Source organism: Podarcis erhardii (genome assembly GCF_964252035.2).
Source record: "Podarcis erhardii genome assembly, chromosome: 13".
In the NCBI taxonomy this organism is placed as follows: domain Eukaryota; kingdom Metazoa; phylum Chordata; class Lepidosauria; order Squamata; family Lacertidae; genus Podarcis; species Podarcis erhardii.
The window spans coordinates 51,429,876-51,448,073 of record NC_138502.1 but is presented as its reverse complement, the minus strand read 5'-3'; the positions used below and the strand labels follow the sequence as shown (position 1 = coordinate 51,448,073).

Here is an 18,198-nt window from a genome sequence, read left to right as displayed (position 1 = left end):
GGCAGAACCTATCTATAGGCATGAAACACTCACAAGTGTCCTTCGCAGCTGCACATGTAAGGCATAGGGAGACTTGAAGCAAGACACACTGTAGAGTACACTCAGGCACAAAGAGTTGAAAGTTTATTCATAACAATATCCCACAAAGTAAACGGGAGTTTCAAAAAATTCTGATTTAAGATACAGTAAGCCCATAACTTATGCAGGGGATATGTTCTGGGGATCGTGCCTAAAGCCAAAATCACTTATAGTCAAAACCCACTGATGGCTGGGATTGCCAAAGTCATTTTTCCTGGATCCTCACCCCGTTTCATTTATTCATTTTTAGCCATGCATGTAAAGCTGAATGCACACAAGTTAAATGTGCCTAAGTTGTGGCTTACTGTATGTTGGGGCATGGGGAGTCAAACAGCACAAGATGCTACTCCCTAGGGAAGCCCAAGGGAAACTGCTGGAAACTGAGACAGGAATGATAGTTTTATGTTTGGGAGACTTCAAAGTCATTTGCAAAGTAATCTCGTTTGGGAGGCTTAAGAATAAACTATATACACACACAAAAACAAAAGCATAGCTAAGCATCCCCCCTATAGAGGAAGCTAAAGCTTGGGATAGCAACTGCTTTGGACATTTAAAACGATGCAAGTTTGTTTCTTGGCATCTCCTTCTAAGAGGATCTTTGGGCAACGGTAGAAAATGCCACTTTCTGCCCAAGAACTTGCAGAGCTGCCTCCTGATCAAAGTAAACTGCTGTGGGCTGGAGTCCAAACTGACTGATGGTCTCCCTCAGGATAAGGCGACTTCATACATCAAGGTCTAAGGCAGAGTTGGTAATAAAAAGCTCCATTCTGGGCAGGGGCGGCTGGCCTGAGGCAAAACAGGAAGGGGCCACCCGGCTGGGTTGTGTGGCAGCATCCACAAAGCGGCGGCAAGAACGGTGGGTTCCAGCAAGATCTAGCAGAGCACACAAGGTCTGGTGAGATTTCTGCAAGATCACACTGGAAGCTGCTGCTGCCGCTACTGGCACTTCTCTAGCGGTGGCAGACGTGGTGGGGAGCCTATGAGGGTGCCACCTCTTAGGGTTCCGCCACCTGAGGCAGCTGCCCCAGCTTGCCTCATGGGTGGGCAGGCCCTGATCCTGGGAAGGCCTTCCCTCTTAAAGTGTCCCTGCTGCTCTTCCCTGAGTCCTGCCCTTCTGCCTGAATTGCTATGCATGGGCTTAGGAGGCCAGATAAATTGCCCACCTTATTCTAGACTTGTTTCAGATGTCAACTAAACACAAAGGAAGTGAGTAGGGCCGGTAAGTCAGATTCAGCCCACAACTACCAATACAAATTCCAGTGACATGCACAGGAATGCAAGCAGGGGGGAAAGAAGATTGACTTGACTCCATAAATTGTATGTCTATAAAATTGGAAGGGCAATCCAGGCAATAATCGGAAACTCATTGAGGGTCCCATATACATATGCAGCTGCAGACATAGACAGCTGGGTTGCCTTCTTGGGTGAGGAATGGGCTACATTCTGGGCACATGGAGCCTTTTCCCAGGTCTCAGCAGATAACAAGGCAGTCCCAGTGTGCATGATGCTACAAAAGTGTGCACCCTTAAGAGGCTGTATAAAACTGCACATATGTATATTTATATATACATAATATACCCTGGAGTGATTTACACATAGCAAAAAGAACACTATGTGCTTAATGTGATTTATTCAATCAGCAAAGAATTGTAAACACATTGTGGTAGTAAAATAGCTTTTTTAAAAAAAACCTACAGATTCGGATCTCTATCATTTCCACATTTGGAGAACTGTTTCACATTTCCCCCTATTTATAAGAGCTCAAAAAGGGCCTGATGATAACCTTTTGTATGGAAAGGAGATAACGAAGGCCGGCATCACTGCACGTTTACAGTATGTTTTGCACTTAAATAAATACTTAAAGGGGGCAGAAGTCACTGACAAGGAATATACAGGGATGAGGGCAGCTGATGTGAGAATATTCCAAGTGCAAACAGCGACTTAGGCTGCAATCCTATGCACGTTCACCCAGGAGCAAACCCCAAAGACACAGTGGGACTTATTTTTGAGTAGACATGAATGGAATGGTGTTATTAGGTGACTGGACTGGAGGAAGTAGTCCTGTTTTCATAAACTGTGGTCTGATGCATGGACACCTATGCCTTGCTTCTTCTGACACAGCCTCCTCCTTTAGTGGCACAGTGGTAGAAAAAGCCAACAGTTTCAGAACAAGGAATGGGGATGGGGAAAGGAAGAGAAACTGGGGTGTCAGAAGAGCAGGTCATTGTTTCACAAAACTGCTTGCTTTTTAGACATCCACGCTTCAGTGGTAGCATCTCTTCTCTTTTTGTTTTAAAATAAATGAAAAATGAACATGGATCGCTCATTTTAAAAGTAGCTTTCCCTGGCTCTAGAAGGCCACCTGATATGTAATGCCTGCTCTAAAATCTTTTGATGAGAGTTCTGCAGTAGACTTTAGTGCTAAAGGAAGTTTCTATCAAAAACAAAACTACTATTTGCCCAGAACATGGTGGCATTATTGTTACCTTAAGCTCTGCCTTACAATGAGCAATCCGTGTTCATGGCTAATTCATGTGAGCAAATAGCTGCTAGGTTTTCGGACAAAAAATGTTTCCCGAAAAGCAAAATACGCAAGAGACATGCTAGACTGGATCAACAAATCAGGTATCTTCCTGGTGTGCTTATCTGCTCATATTACATCAATGGAGTCTTTCACATCCACTGTGTTACATTAGCTGCCACTGGAGGACGTAGCTGGATTTGTTCTGAATATTCTATTTATGTCATGAAGTTCCGTGTAATAACATGGGGTTCCCCATAAGCCTAGCCTTGCTTTAAGCTTGACAAATGGGTTCCAGAGGGTCTGAATTAAAGTATTCAGTGCTCATTGTTCCATCAAAGCAAACAGCTCTATTCAGTGCTCCTTGTTCCATCAAAGCAAACAGCTCTATTATCAACACTCTAGACACTGAGCTTGTCCCCAGAAAGCAGATGGATATATAACTAACACCAACTATCACTATTTCAATACCAACAGGCCTGGCACACTCACAGACCCTTTCTGGCAACCACCAAAACCACCATCCTGCAAAAACATGCCAAAAATTCTACAGACTTCCTTCTTCCCAAACCTGACATTTCAACAAAGGTTCCAGGCATACAACGGCAGTGCTTGACAACATTATTATTATTATTTTGGATTCATGCTTGTAGTGCATGCTGAAGAATGCATGGTTGTAAGTCACAATAAATACCTTCCTTAACAATGAGGATAAAGACAACTGCAAATGACAGATGGCCAGTGCTCGGACAAGGGCCAACTTCAAGGTGCTGGCCTGTGCGAAGGAACAGTCAGAGTTACTGTAAAGCAAATCAGTGCAGCCAACTCTTTAGCGTTTACTGGGTCTGTCAAAGAGACAGCTATTAAGAATGGCAGTAAAACTGATCAATCTCTATTCTTCTACAGAGGAGATACAGCTGACCTGTATTCCACAGAAAACAAGACTGAGGACTCAACTGCTGGCAAACCTCCAAGTGAAGATTACAGCTATTATTTTACTGGATTGTAAGTTCAACACAGTGTGGTATTTACTCAATAATAAAGACAGGACACATAAAAATCACCTTATTGACTAGACAGTTACTCTTCAGCATACACGCATAGAAATCTTTCAAATAAATAAATACATTACGTATGTTGTCCTTTTTCAGGAAATATGTTAATTACATCCTTTTTCTCCCTTAAAAGAAGCAACATTTCAGCACTACAGCACTATTTAGACTCTGGCTCACTGGAAAATGATGGTTGATGACATCATTTGTAAAACAATGAATCTGCATTTAATCTTTTCTACCTTTGTATTCCATCAGCAAACAATCCAACAATTAAATTATGTCTGCTTTACACTGAGTGAACAAGAAAACAACAAATTTCCTTTATTTTGGAACTATTTAACCAACATAATGAATCAAAATGTTGTTTAAGGTAGTGATCCAGACAAAGTAGATAATTTCAACTGGTAGTATTTCAAATATATATTTGGGTGGGGGTTTGAACTGCCGTATTTCATGTTTGTTGCAATCTTAAAGAAATAGTAATACATAACTTCAATGACACATAGTGTTTTGGTTTCTGGTTTTTTTTTCTTTAAAGAAAATTTGCGAAGGCCAGGAGAGAGAGCTGCAATTTCCCTTTTCTTTGAGAACAGGGACAAGTGGGGTCTCAGTTTTCTACTAATGGAGGGGGAAAGTTGCTTTAAATTATTGTTTCTGCTCTTGTTCGCAAATGGTTGAAATAAATGTATTGGCTTTTACAGGATAGCACCTTTTCAAAAAAAGTCAATAGCCATTTAATTCCCTTCAGTTCAAGGCTGAATTCTTACGTTTGAGGTGCATCTGTTCCATATTAAGACATTGTTCAATAATAAATAATCAAATTGAGCAATTGGATTCTTTTTAGCAAAGCTACTAGCACGTGTAGCCTCCACTGTAGAAAAAAAGACAGCAGAACAAGACAGAGAATTAGGCATATAGGAATGTTTGCGATCTGCTACCAGTACAGACGAGGTGTGGTGAGAGAGCCCTTGGTGTGGTTTCTTGATCAGAATGCTCTGCTGCTTCCTTTTCACTGCCATAAAGCATGAGGAATGTAATGAAGTGGTGCTTCACTGCAAGAGTCTCAGTCGATGTCAAAAGTGGATCCTACAACACAGCTTTCCAACGTAGTCTTTTTGGCATTTACAGCAACAGGTGAGGCTCGTCTTGCTCACCCCTCACAGGTGCTTTGAACCTTCAGGCTTACTTGCTTCCTTGCACTTTCTGATCGTATGTGCCAGCATGCTTATACCCAGATACATAGCCAGACGTATCCACCAGATCTTCACGTCCTGCTTTGCCTTTGCCTTTCCCAGTTGGATCAAATCTCTCTTTGTGGGAACCAGTGAAACGTGTTGTGTCTGTAAGCCGTGAGACAGTCGGAGATGAAATGGCTTTCTATTAATGGGGAGAAAGAAAGACAGACAGAAGAGAGCATTAACAATGTAAATAACACACACACACACACGTGCATGAATATATATGTAAATCAAGATACTACAACTTCACGGTCCTGAGGACCTCTGTTCTGCTTTGTCCTTGCAGACCATCAACCATGACTGGCTCATGGATTTTGGCTACCCTAAACAAGACAGGATGGGGGTTTTTAATGCTTGGTCAATAACTGGGATCAAATGAACCCTCACAGTGCTGACAAGTTTTATTCAAATCCTCTATAGCTCCATGCTCCAGCAGTTCCTCAAGCATAATGAGATGTGAATTGCCATGTGATGTTTCAGCCGTCCTCCTAAATCTGGTGGTGGTGGGGTAATGATGTTTATATTCATAAGTTTGGGGGGGGGAGTAAATTCTATCCCTGGTCTACATGAGCACTTCTAAAACATATGATCAAATGGCAGTCAGCAGTTTTGCTGGTGCTTTCAAATACAGTAGGCAGTGCTTCTTGAAATGCCCACGTTGTTTGACAGCTGAACCACCCGTGATGTAAACATCCCAAGAGATTTAGCTCCTTAGAAGACCTGTGTCTAGAATCAATAGAACTCTGGGATGAGTTTTGAAACATAACCCGGCTTGCACCAAGAAATGGGTCAGGTGTCCTCTCTGTGGTCAAAGCATAGGCAGAAAACTACAGCAATGGTGTTTACCTTTAATGCCCTACTCAGCCTAAGACCTGGGTACCTGAAATAACAGCTGTGCCCACACTCACCTGCCCCTGTACCGAGGTCATTGTCTAAGGGTCTCCTCTAGCTCCCTCCACCACCCAAGGCAAGGTGACCAGAGACAGAGAGCTTTGTCAGTGGTGGCACCCCAAACCAGAGGGCCTGGGGAAATAAACACACATTTGCCAGATGCTGAACAGTTAACATTGTTGGCACCAGGCAAATGCATTTTTATCTGCACAGGCTTTTGAATATATTTTAATGTAATAATGGTTTTTAATGTTTATGTTTTATTTATGTCTTATCTTTCTTTTGTAAACTGCCCTGGATACCCTGAAAAGGGGTACTGTAAAAATCTTGACATTGTTCTTGTAAGTGTTATGTTCTTTACACTGTGAGGTATTCTTGACCTCTTGGCAACTATGCTGGAAAGTTTTCAACCCAGTTTTAATTTATCCCCTTTACTTCCAAATGGTGTCATCCTTGGGCATTTTTATTTTTGTGACTTTATTTGGAGAATTACAACAACAAAAAATAGATTGATACAACAAATTATGCAATCAATCCAAATGTGCTTTTAAAAAAATGCATAGTGTCATCTATGTAGCATAAAATGAGTGATCTCTGTCTGAAAGGTCTTATCTAAAAATAGACGGAAAGGAAAGTGGGAGATGGAATTGTGTGAATAATATATTATTATTTCAGTGAAAGCAACAGGTTTAATTACAGTAGGATATTAGGACTGGACTTTAATGTGAACAGAGTTGCTTCTACATCACTGCAGAGGATTGTGGGACACATTCTCAGTTCACAGGGAGAGCTGGCCACGTCTAAGCATGAATGTTTGGACAAGGAAACTACTTCCAGCTTGATAGCTAGACCTTAACCATCCTGCCCTAGTGGGAAGACTAACCTTCCTGAAGGGCTGGCCCAGAACGTTTTGCTGCTTGAGGCAAACCCCACTGCCACTGCACCCCACTGCAAGCATGCGCTGCTGCCTCCTCCACGGACACACCACGCTGCTGCCATGCCCCTGCCTCCTCCACAATGGGTGTGCCCTGCCACCCACCACGCGCACCCCCCCCTTGCCACTGCCACAGGGGATGGCTTTGGTATGCCCACAGAGGAGTAGGTGGTGTAAGTGTTGCAGCAGAGATGGAAGCACAGTTGCACAGGCAGAGGAGTCAGCAAGCGGCATGCTCCTTGGGCCCAGGTCTGCCGCCTGAGGTGTCTGCTTCACCTTGCCTCATTGGTGGGTCAGCCCTGCCTGCCTGTGTGGTACAGAGAGCCTTGGCACAGCACTTTCTTACTATCTGACCATCATATAGGAGGCGACTTCAAAGGTTTTTGAATTAAAGCACTGCGTTTCTCTTTAGTGCATTTATGGGAGGTGCCCATGCACACAGTCCAATATGTCCAGGTTGGCTCCCCTACAGCTTTCAATACTGAAAAGGAAAGTCATTATTTGGGTTTAAAATAATTAATTTATTAAAAAAAACTAAAACAATTTGCCCCTTCAGCATGTGGTAGAAATTTAAAAGGGATATCTGATACTTGAGCAAATGCTATTATTTTCACTGCGGACTGGTGCCAGTAGAAATTTTGCCAGTGCCGAGAAAACAGTAAGCGATGCAGGACCAACCTAGCCATGAGGCAAGGCGAGGCAAATGCCTTATGAGGCAGGATCCATGGGGCAGCAGATCCCATATATAGATCTTTAGCCTCCCCTTCTTCCCGATGTAGGATCTTCACTCATCCCTTCTTGCCTGGCCAGGGGAGGAAGCACCATTTTGTGGTTTGCCTCAGGTGCCAAAATGTCTTGGGCTTGCCCTAAAGACTGGGGATTCCTTCCAAATTGCTCCTAACTGAGTACACATTGGGCTTTCCAAAGTCCACCCAAAGGCATGATGGAACACTGCCACGTCCTTTTTCAAAGCTGGTGGCTGCAAGCCTTCTTAGCACAAATCATTCTGGGAGACAGGGTGATTGAACATTCTGCCTCTAAAGGCATCTACTTCAAAAGAAAAATGGAATTTGAGCTAGGAAAATCCGTGGCTCTGCTGGACGTGCTCAAAAGAACCTTGGAGATAACAATTCAAATGGCGTAAGAGTTTCCATTCCTTTCTTTTTCACTGCTCATTGTGGATGCTGTGAAATTTATAGGTTGGATGGAAGAGTTCAAGTGCCAGCTGTTCTAAATTTGATTAATGTCCACCATGCTTTGCACATATATCAACCAAGGCATCAAAGAAACAGCAAAGGTCTCCGATACAACAGTGGGGTCAGCCTTTAAGAAACCACAGATTCAGTTCTTTGCAGTTTTCCTAATCCATAGCAATCAACCATGTACATGTCACATTATTCTTAAGTCAAATCTCAGCTTGTCCAGTAGCTGTGCAGTCAGAGGCCTCTGGTGGGAGTGACTGCTTCACAGAAAACACTGTTCAAGATTGCATTTTGAATTTGGGGCACCTTTGTGTACACATCACGCTTTGAAGTCCACAGGTCCTAAGAGGTGTTGACCACATTACATGAGTTAGGGGGATTCTATTCCCAGGCACTGGAACAGGTTGTCCTCCTTCATTGATCAATCTTAGGCTCTGCACCATGCCCCCCCTTGACATCACTGACAGCCTACACACACACACACACACACACACACACACACACACGTCACTAAGCTTGGAGTAGAATAGGAAAGATGCAAGAGTGAAAGAGCTGATTTTATTCTCGCTGAAGACAGTCAGAAGCTGGCTTCATCCATTTCCACCCTTGCATCATTCACTCATTTAGCCACAATTCTAGATTGAGCCGTGTTGGTCTGACGCAATTATTTTTTTTAAATTGTGACTTCTGTTTCAGTGTATCTGAAGAAGTGTGCATGCACACAAAAGCTTATACCCAGAACAAACTTAGTTGGTCTCTAAGGTGCTACTGAACTATTTTTTATTTTTTTTATTTCATTTAGCCATGTTATGTGGGGGGTGGGGTGGGGGTGATATTTGCTGATACAGTGGGAGCCACACAATGCCCTGGTGCAGAGTGAAGGCTGCTATCTTTGTTCTGAACTGTTCCATGGCTCATATGCAAGTGTCATGTTATCAAAGTCCTACGACCCAGAAAGCCCACATTCTGAGAATTATGCAGTAGGAAAGACAGAATTTCTGCATTTTGCACATTTTAACTGAAAACAAGAAGAAGTTTCTAGCAGAAATCAAAATCTTTAAGCATGAGGTGAACAGGAATATTGGTCATTAGGCTACAACTCTTATGGAATGTTCTGGCTTAGCAAAAGCTGCCACCGAGAACATTAGAGTGAAACCAGATGAGCATCCTGCTGGGTTGATCAAAACTTCAGGACTCTTCTTGTGAGAGGAAATGAGAAGTCTATGATTTGAAGAGAGGCCTTAGAAAAGAATGTCAGAGTTACTGAGCATCAGGCTCCCATACCGTGACTCCAGCTATGACGGGTGCCTTCCCTTCAATGAGCTTGTGCATTTCTTGCACTGCTTCCTCGTTGCTCTTGTCTTTGAAACGCTTCTTGGACAGCTCCTGAAGTGCTTCCTTGAACTGCTCAAAAGTAATTGTCCTGGATTTCCCCCTAAAGCAGACAAAACAAAAATGGGAAGACGTTACAGAAACATCTCAATGTACCTGTAAGGATTACTGCACAAACAGTATTTACTATGTGGGCCACTAAATCTCTTAACAGAACATCTAAACTTAAGTTTCGGCTCTAAAACAGTTTTACTGTCCCCACTGGTTGCCTTCTATGCTTCGGAGAAGTCGAAGATCCATTTGATGTCAGAAAGAGAGTAGATCGTGAGAGGCACCTTCCCCTTTGCTATCAATCTTTGTTATTAACAGTGTAGTGCCACTCTAGGAACACTTTGGGAAGACGTCGCTGCTCTGCTAATTTTCCCAAAACTACAGGAAGCTCTAGGTGAACATATGAGGTCTTAGTATGGGAACAGGGGCAAGGGCAAGCACACACAAACTCCACTCCACTGTCCCTCAGTCTGTGGGTTGCCCGTCAGAGGGAAAACATCAGTGCTCCAACTTCAGCTTCAAATTTGTATTCAAAAAGAACTTATTTTAGCTGTCTTAAATAGTATTACTATTTTTTCAGCTGTGCTCTTGGATCATTCTTTTATCTTAACTACGTGCATGAATATTGGCCTTGATCTAGCTAAAGGCAATCACAGGCCTTACAGTGAAACCCTATTCTTGTCCACTGAAAAATAAATTCCAGTGAGTTCAGTTCAATGGGTCTTACTGGTAAGAGACATAGGATTGTAACCTTGTCCAATGGAACAAGCTTGTTGCAACTTTCTTAATCCCGTTGCTTTCAGTGGGACCTACAACACAATCTTATGGTGGTTTAGTTAGAATTTAGTTCCGCGATGCTCAGTTGGGGGGCTTACTATCAAAAAATGAGAAGAAGATACTTAGGCACAAGGAACTTTAGTTGAATTGGGGCAACTGGCTTTTAGAAAGTAAAATGGCAAGATGACAGCAATAAAAGAGGGTGCCAGGAGGTCTTTTGGGGAGACTTTTGATATGCAACAGAAATGGCCATATTGAGCATTTTGTGACCATTTTTTTAAGCAAACAGTGTTCACACAAAAAAACATACAGGTCACACCTTTCCCATTCTGCTGTGTTCTTAAATTACAATGCATAAGGATAATTTTTTGTTGTGTCGTCACTGACTGCCAGGTAATTTATCCACCTGGAAATCTGCCCTGAGGCTAATCAAGTATCATCCCTGTTCTTGTGCAGATGCCAAGAGATTTGCGAGGAGCAGTTAAGTCATGACCTTGGTCTTAGAGAAATGACTTCAGCAGAGGAGCTGTGCCCTAGCTCTGTGCTGCAGCTACACAACTCGCCAACTTCACAGAGGAGTTTTAAAACCCCTGCTCTTCTCACACCAAGCAGCCACACATGAGCTTGTCATACTTCTTACACATTTTATTCAGTTAATCCGTTACCAGCCACTGACACAGTTATTTTAGCTGAGTTGTTACTTTAGTAATCAGTCCTCTGTATATTCTCTTCCTTGTCATTTCTCTGGTTTCAATGGCTTTTGAAAAGTATCTGAAACATACTGCATTTCTCAGCTCAAAACTCAGGGGAAACCAGTCTGACTTACTCAACACACATGGGTTTTCTCCACCCACCCACCCACCCATAAACATAATGATAAGACCAGACTCATGCATAACAAACACTAAACCAAAACATGGTTTACTGCAAATGAATGTAAACCCCTTTCCTTGGTCCTGCTGCTTCCATGCTTCCCACAGCTAAACTGTGGTTTGGCTTACAGGCATACTGCTAAACCAATCTGTGCCATCCTTAGTCCTGGAATCCTTTTCCTGGAAACTTAAAATAGCTCCCCTCCCTCTCTCCTCTGACCCCGGAATTGGAAGTTAAAAATAATAATAAAAAATACTATTGTGGGGACTTCCAAACTGGCCTCACTTCCAAATGGTCTTACATCTCTCCTCACTCTTAGTGGGAATCTCCCTTCTCTGTAGTGGCATCTAACATGGTCACACAAATTCACGAACTGCTTCTCAGCCTTCCATGCTCTCTCTCTCCCCCCCCCCCATGTTGTGGAGCTAAAATCCAACTCTCCTATAGGATGTGGAACTGAAGGTGAACTGAGGACAGGCAAAGGCTGAATACTCTGTTCCAGTTCTACACTTTCAGGGATTTGAAAGAGACAGAATCTGCCTCAGGCTCAGAATTATTCGTCAATAGTCGTACCACATAGAAGCACGAGCATAAGCCAGTTAGGCAGTGACTGCCTGACCTAATTACTCAGTTTCTAAGATAAATCCTAAAATATATTGAGCAATATCTTCGCCAAATACTCACCATGGTTCTACACACATCTCTAATTTAGGGCAATTTATTTTACTCAAGGACGCGGGTGGCACTGTGGGTAAAACCTCAGCGCCTAGGACTTGCAGATCGCATGGTTAGCGGTTCGAATCCCCGCGGCGGGGTGCGCTCCCGTTGCTCGGTCCCAGCGCCTGCCAACCTAGCAGTTCGAAAGCACCCACAGGTGCAAGTAGATAAATAGGGATCGCTTACTAGCGGGAAGGTAAATGGCGTTTCCGTGTGCTGCTCTGGTGCCGGTTCGCCGGAGCAGCTTCGTCACGCTGGCCACGTGACCCGGAAGTGTCTGCGGACAGCGCCGGCTCCCGGCCTCTAGAGTGAAATGAGTGAACAACCCTAGAGTCTGTCAAGACTGGCCCATACGGGCAGGGGTACCTTTACCTATTTTACTCAAACTGGACTGAATGTTATATCACATAACAACACCCAGGTGTTTGGAGAACTTAGGTTGTAAGTGGGCTATTCATCCAGGGAAGATGCTAATTCCAGTTCATTAAACCAACCTGTCTGAATTAAGGAGTTATTGGAACATAACCTTGGCTAAAACTGGGTGGAAGAACATCTGGTGACTTGCTGGGAAGTAGAAAAGATGAATGAAAACTGGATCGTCTGCAGAGCAACCAGGTTAAGAAAAATACATCCAAGCGAGGTTTAATGCTATAGCTGAACAGAGTTTAATGTGAACAGAGCTTTGCAAAGACCCTGGCAGTTCAGTACTGAGGTCTCCTGCTAATGCTTTTAAATTCAGGCTATTCTGTGTGATTTGTACAAATGAGAGAGAGAGAGAGAGAGAGAGAGAAGAAGGAGGAGGGGGGAGAAGAAGGAGGAGGAGGGGGGGGGAGAAGATCACACCATTTTCATCAAAGTATTTTTATCTCTCAATATTATGTTTTCTTAAAATGCAGGTTTAAATGTTCAGAAAAACACACCGTATAGTTTTGCAACAGAAGGAACAAGAACTAGTATGACAGCGAGAATGGCTCCAGCCTGGAAATGCTAGATCACATGTAGACTGCTTTTCAAAACAAAACAAAAAGGGGGAGAGCATTCGCCTGTGCTTTTTCCTTTAAAATAATGAATGGAACTAGAGAGCCAATCAGAAACACAAAATTCAAATATAAGCCATTTAAGAAATGCACCACATTGTGAAGAAGAAAAGGAAACACAGGAGAAAAAACAATTATGGTGTAAAGTCTAAACCAAGCTTTGAGGATATAAACTCAGTGATAATGGTCAGTAGTTCTGACCAGAAAATGAAAATCAAGATGAAAAGCACCACAACAGGACAAAATGAATAAAGCTGTGTAAATAAGAGAAATAAAACCGGGAAATTCTGAAGCTGTGGGGAAGATAATTCCCCCCCCCCTTTCCCCTGGGGGAAAATTGTCATTTTAAGGGGATAAAATCTATATATTCAACAGTCACATAAAAAGGTTTAGAGGTTATGGAATATTTATATGCTTAGCATATAAAATATCATCCTCTGCACCAAATAATATGTCTGCATTATGATACATCCATGCATGACATTGTGCTGACACTGGCATATTAGTTAACCCTCTTAATTCTCTCTCTTAATTGGCTAAAAAGAAATATTCTTTATCTGTTTTCAGGGTGCTGGACTAGGTTACCAGCAGGCTTCCTTCCAATTCAGTCATTCCCTGTGTATGGTAATGGCTGCTAACAGGGTAGTTTCTAGTGGTAAAATAGTTTGGGATGCTTGATGGCTTCAGTTGCACAGACTGCATAAATCTATTCCAGTGAAGAGAAAAATCTATAACTTCCAAGATGTCAGCTTGGAAAGCACTGTGAACAGGGCCTTTTCAGCTATGGCCCCCTCCCTCCCATTGGAACTCTCTTCCTAAGGATACCTACTGAATATCATCCTTGAATATTTTTAGGTAGAGGGTTACATTTTTTTATTCCGCTGGGCTTTTGATAGATTACATTTTGGTCTTCTTTATGATGCTGAATCAATTTAGGCATTGCTTTCAGAATCTGTTTTCATCAGCTGATTTTTATATTAGTTTAAATATTTATTTTATTTCCTCCAGGTTAGAAATTAAAGTAATAAAACAGTCTAAAAAGACACAGCCCACCTCCTGCACTCAAACAGCAGCACCTTTCTCAACTGTGTTCAGATGTCAACTGTAATAATAGGAAATGCCTGGCCTCTGGGAAAATGGCAAAGTCTATATGGGTCAACAAGGGAAGCCAATTGTGCTAGATAACTGTGCCTGCTTTGTAGGTATAGAAACCTCTACATAAATCTCACCCCAAACAACCCAGAGCCAATGCCAGAAGTCACCATGACCAATTTCAGTGCTAAATGAAGTCAATTAGGATGAATGAGCAGCCTGAAGCTTTTGTAGGCAATTGTATCCCCCCATGGCTAAGAGGGCCAGAAAAGCTGCCTTCAAACAGAAGAGGTTTCCAGTGCTGGGGAGTAAAATATTACACATCCTAAATGGGAAATAAAATATTAACAAAAAAAGAATGTTGCTCCTATCACTCTCTGTGTGTTCACTGCAGCAGTGAGGGTCAGATGGCAAATCAACCATGACCTCTCTATTATTTATTCATTTATATAAAGGTAAAGGTAAAGGGACCCCTGACCATTAGGTCCAGTCATGACCGACTCTGGGGTTGTGGGGCTCATCTCGCTTTACTGGCCGAGGGAGCCGGCATACAGCTTCCGGGTCATGTGCCAGCATGACTAAGCCACTTCTGGCAAACCAGAGCAGTGCACGGAAACGCCGTTTACCTTCCTGCCAGAGCGGTACCTATTGATCTTCTTGCACTTTGACGTGCTTTCGAACTGCTAGGTTGGCAGGAGCAGGGACCGAGGAACGGGAGCTCACCCCGTCGCGGGGATTTGAACTGCCAACCTTCTGATCGGCAAGCCCTAGGCTCTGTGGTTTAACCCACAGCGCCACCCACGTCCCCTATTCATTTATATACTGCCCTTCATTTGAAGATTGCAGGGCGAACTACAAAACAAAAATACAAAATATGTAACATTACGAAAACAAACAAACAAACAAACAAACCAATAGCCCTCGCCCACAAACACATTTAAAAAGTCATAGAATGTTAATCAGCTAAGGGCCTCGTTATGAAGGAAAGTTTTTGCCTGGCGCCTAATGAAGATGCCAGGAGTGCCTCCTTGGGGAGAGCACACAAAGAAGGGCCTCAGATTAGGATCACAGGGTCCAGATTGCTTCTTATGGAGAGAGGCAGTCCTTGAGGTTTTAAGCCTTTCATAAGTCAAAGCCAGCACTTTGAATGGCAGGCAGTGCAGCTGGGCCAGAATTGGTGCTATATGCTCAAACCATCTTGTCCCAGTAAGCAACCTGGTCAATGAATTTTGCACCAGCTGAAGTTTTTCAACCATCTTGCAGCAAAGTGGTGAACAGGCTACTGTAATACAATCTAAGGGCTGCATTTCTTTGTAACTTATGAAACTGTCTTGGTTGCAACTGCTCTCACAACTGCTCTTTCTTTGCCTGCAAAGACAAACGACAGAGCCAGGAAACGACATCTGTATTTTGTCTGCCAATCAAGCTGAACAAGTATTCAGGTTCCAAATATGTAAGAGAAGAAAACAGAAAGCTGGCATTAAGGGAGTCACCCTCAAAGCTGCACCCCCCCCCCCAGCCAAAGCTGTTTGGTTGGTAAATCACATTGTTGTGGCAGAAAAGAAAAGAAAAAGGAACCTAGCTGGCAGTTTGTCCCATCTCCTATAAAAGCCACCAGCATGTTCAACAGAAACAGTGCTGGAAGGAATCTATCTGGAATATTGACCTCTAACCAAGAAAGGCCAATTTAGAATAACCAAGCAAAGCACTCCAACTAGTATGGAATGTGTTGTCACTCCAAGCAACAAAGAACTGTGATATAAACAGACCACAGAAACATCCCCAAAAGTAAACACAAAGCAGAAAAAATTCTCCAAACCAAAAAGCATCAACAGCTGCTGTTTTCAATAATTTTCTGCGGCTTTATCGACTTACTATTTTGCACATGAGAGTGAAAAATGAACAGAATGACCTGGATTAGTGACTCCACACCCACTGCTCCAAGAGTCATATTGTAAAGCCATCCTTGTTAAAGGTAAAAAAAGAAGAAGTTAAGTCCAGTCAAAGGCAACTATGGGGTGCAGCACTCATCCTGCTTCAGGCGAAGGGAGCAGGCGTTTGTCCACAGACAGCTTTCTGGGTCGTGTGGCCAGCATGTCTAAACCACTTCTGGCACAACGGAACACCGTGACAGAAGCCAGTGTGCACAGAAACGCTGTTCACCTTCCTGCCACAGTGGTGCCTATATATCTACTCGCACTGGTGTGCTTTCGAACTGCCAAGTTGGCAGGCGCTGGGACAGAGCAACAGGAGCTCACGCCGTTGCACAGATTTGAACCACCGACCTTCTGATCAGCAGGGCCAAGAGGCTCAGTGGTTTCCCCCTTATTACTCCATCCTTGTTAAACCCCCTTGTTACAGCCTTTACCAAAGGTGTCATGAGCTTTGAAGACGCTCGAGCTCAGGACGAAAGGGAGAAACATGATAAAAGGAAGTCACGTTTGGCAAACCCTCACCCTGATCAAACTCCCGCCCGGAAACCTGTGTCCCCACTGTGGAAGGACGTGTGGATCTAGAATTGGCCTCCATAGTCACTTACGGACACACTGTTAAAACCATGTTCATAGAAGACAACCTTACTGGGCTATGAGCGATCGCCAAAGAAGAAGAAGTTACTCCATCCTTGTTACTGAGCAGTCCTGCAGTGAGACTGATTATCTTCCAGGAACAATTAGTCTGGTTATTGTAACATACAGCAGGTATGCTTTTTACAGACAAAGTAGGATAGAAGAGCAGGCAGATATATCATACACCTTGAATAGAGCTCAGTTTTCATGATCTTACCTCATTCCAACTGCACCCTATTTCCTCATTTCCCTCCTCCCTGTATAACACATTCAAACACATATCGGCTTGATTTGCACATAACACTAAGCCAAACTATGGTGATGCATGAACATGTGGGGACTTGTAAAAAAATGGACAAATTCAATTTGCCGCTGGTTGTCATGTCGCCTTGCTACCTGCAGCTAAGCCATGGTTTGGCTTAATGTTACATGCTAACTGGGCCACAAACTAATTAGCCAGGGGCACTGGACCTTGAGGAGTGATGGGAACTTAAATTTTGTGGTCCTCAATCTGTCTTGTTTGTAGTGCTGACAGACTGAGGACCATTTATCCAAGAACATGCAGTTGTGTGATACAGCTTTTCCTGGTCTGCATCACTTCAGACTGCATATCTGCACATAGAAGACTAATGCACCAGGGAAAAAGGTGCAGCCCAGAAATCTCCCGGACATTTTCTGCATGCAAAGAGGGGGGTGGAGGTTGCGGAGCTTGCTGTGACTCTCTCACCTCAAGTAGTTCAGTTCATGAGAAACTTCATTTCGCTCATAAATATAACGTTAAAGGCCCAGTTTATACACAAACAGATCGTGTCCAATTCTGTGGCAATTTGTGTAAATAATTGTCTGGGATCAAAGGACAAAGAAGTCAGATTGGTTCCCATGAGGAGAAAATGTTTAGAGCTTCAATAAACTTCAATGCTTTTGCCCCTCAGAAGCCACATTGTTTGGAGTTTAAAAAAGAAGAGGATGAGAGAGAAATAATTTGCTGGAGGAACATGAAAGGAATGAAGGAGGGGGGGGGAGATGACATGGGGGGGGGAGAGACCTTGACATTCACTTGCAACGCATTTGCTGCTATTAAGGCACCACAGCTGTTTATTAGTAAACATCTGCCAAAATGCACAAACTCATATTTCATGCTAGGGCTGAGCAATGTCTGGTTTTCAACATCATGATACAGTGGTACCTCGGGTTAAGTACTTAATTCGTTCCGGAGGTCCGTTCTTAACCTGAAATTGTTCTTAACCTGAAGCACCACTTTAGCTAATGGGGCCTCCCGCTGCTGCTGCTGCGCCGCCGCCGCGCGATTTCTGTTCTTATCCTGAAGCAAAGTTCTTAACCCGAGGTACTATTTCTGGGTTAGCGGAGTCTGTAACCTGAAGTGTATGTAACCTGAAGCGTCTGTAACCCGAGGTACCGCTGTATATCACCTGTTAACATTGTGATTTCACAATGTTATTTCAGACTTGTAATGTATTGGTATCATTACAAGTCTGAAATAAGGATGGATCTATGTAGAACGGGGTAATATCTTGGCAGCTGCTAATATTTAGGAGTCTAAAACTGATAATGTTTTAAATTACCTTTAGCATATTACTACAACTGTAATTTTATAATAGAGATCATTTTAAATTAACACATTTTCTCTAAAATTAAAGCTGCAGAAGTAATTAGTAGCACAGATATCAAAGTTAATGTAAGAGGATGTTCCCTAAAACTTTAATTACATTACTAAACAAGAAGCCAATTCTGTGTCATGCTTTTAGATATTTAAATATAATTCACTATCAAGTTTTAGTTGAATGTGTGTGTGTATATCCCAGAACACCAGTT

At 43.0% G+C, this 18,198-nt stretch overlaps 1 protein-coding gene across 1 annotated transcript in view; it reads right to left on the bottom strand.

The window, feature by feature from the left end:
- Positions 1-4,160: 4,160 nt before the first annotated feature.
- TPPP (tubulin polymerization promoting protein) overlaps positions 4,161-18,198 on the bottom strand; it is a 28,479-nt gene continuing 14,441 nt past the window's right edge. Inside the window, exons 2-3 of the mRNA XM_081837244.1 lie at positions 9,204-9,354; positions 4,161-5,031 (exon numbers count right to left, since the gene is read on the bottom strand). Of these exons, the coding sequence (XP_081693370.1) occupies positions 4,837-5,031; positions 9,204-9,354 (346 nt within the window). The 3' untranslated portion in view covers positions 4,161-4,836. The remainder of the gene's footprint in view (positions 5,032-9,203; positions 9,355-18,198) is intronic.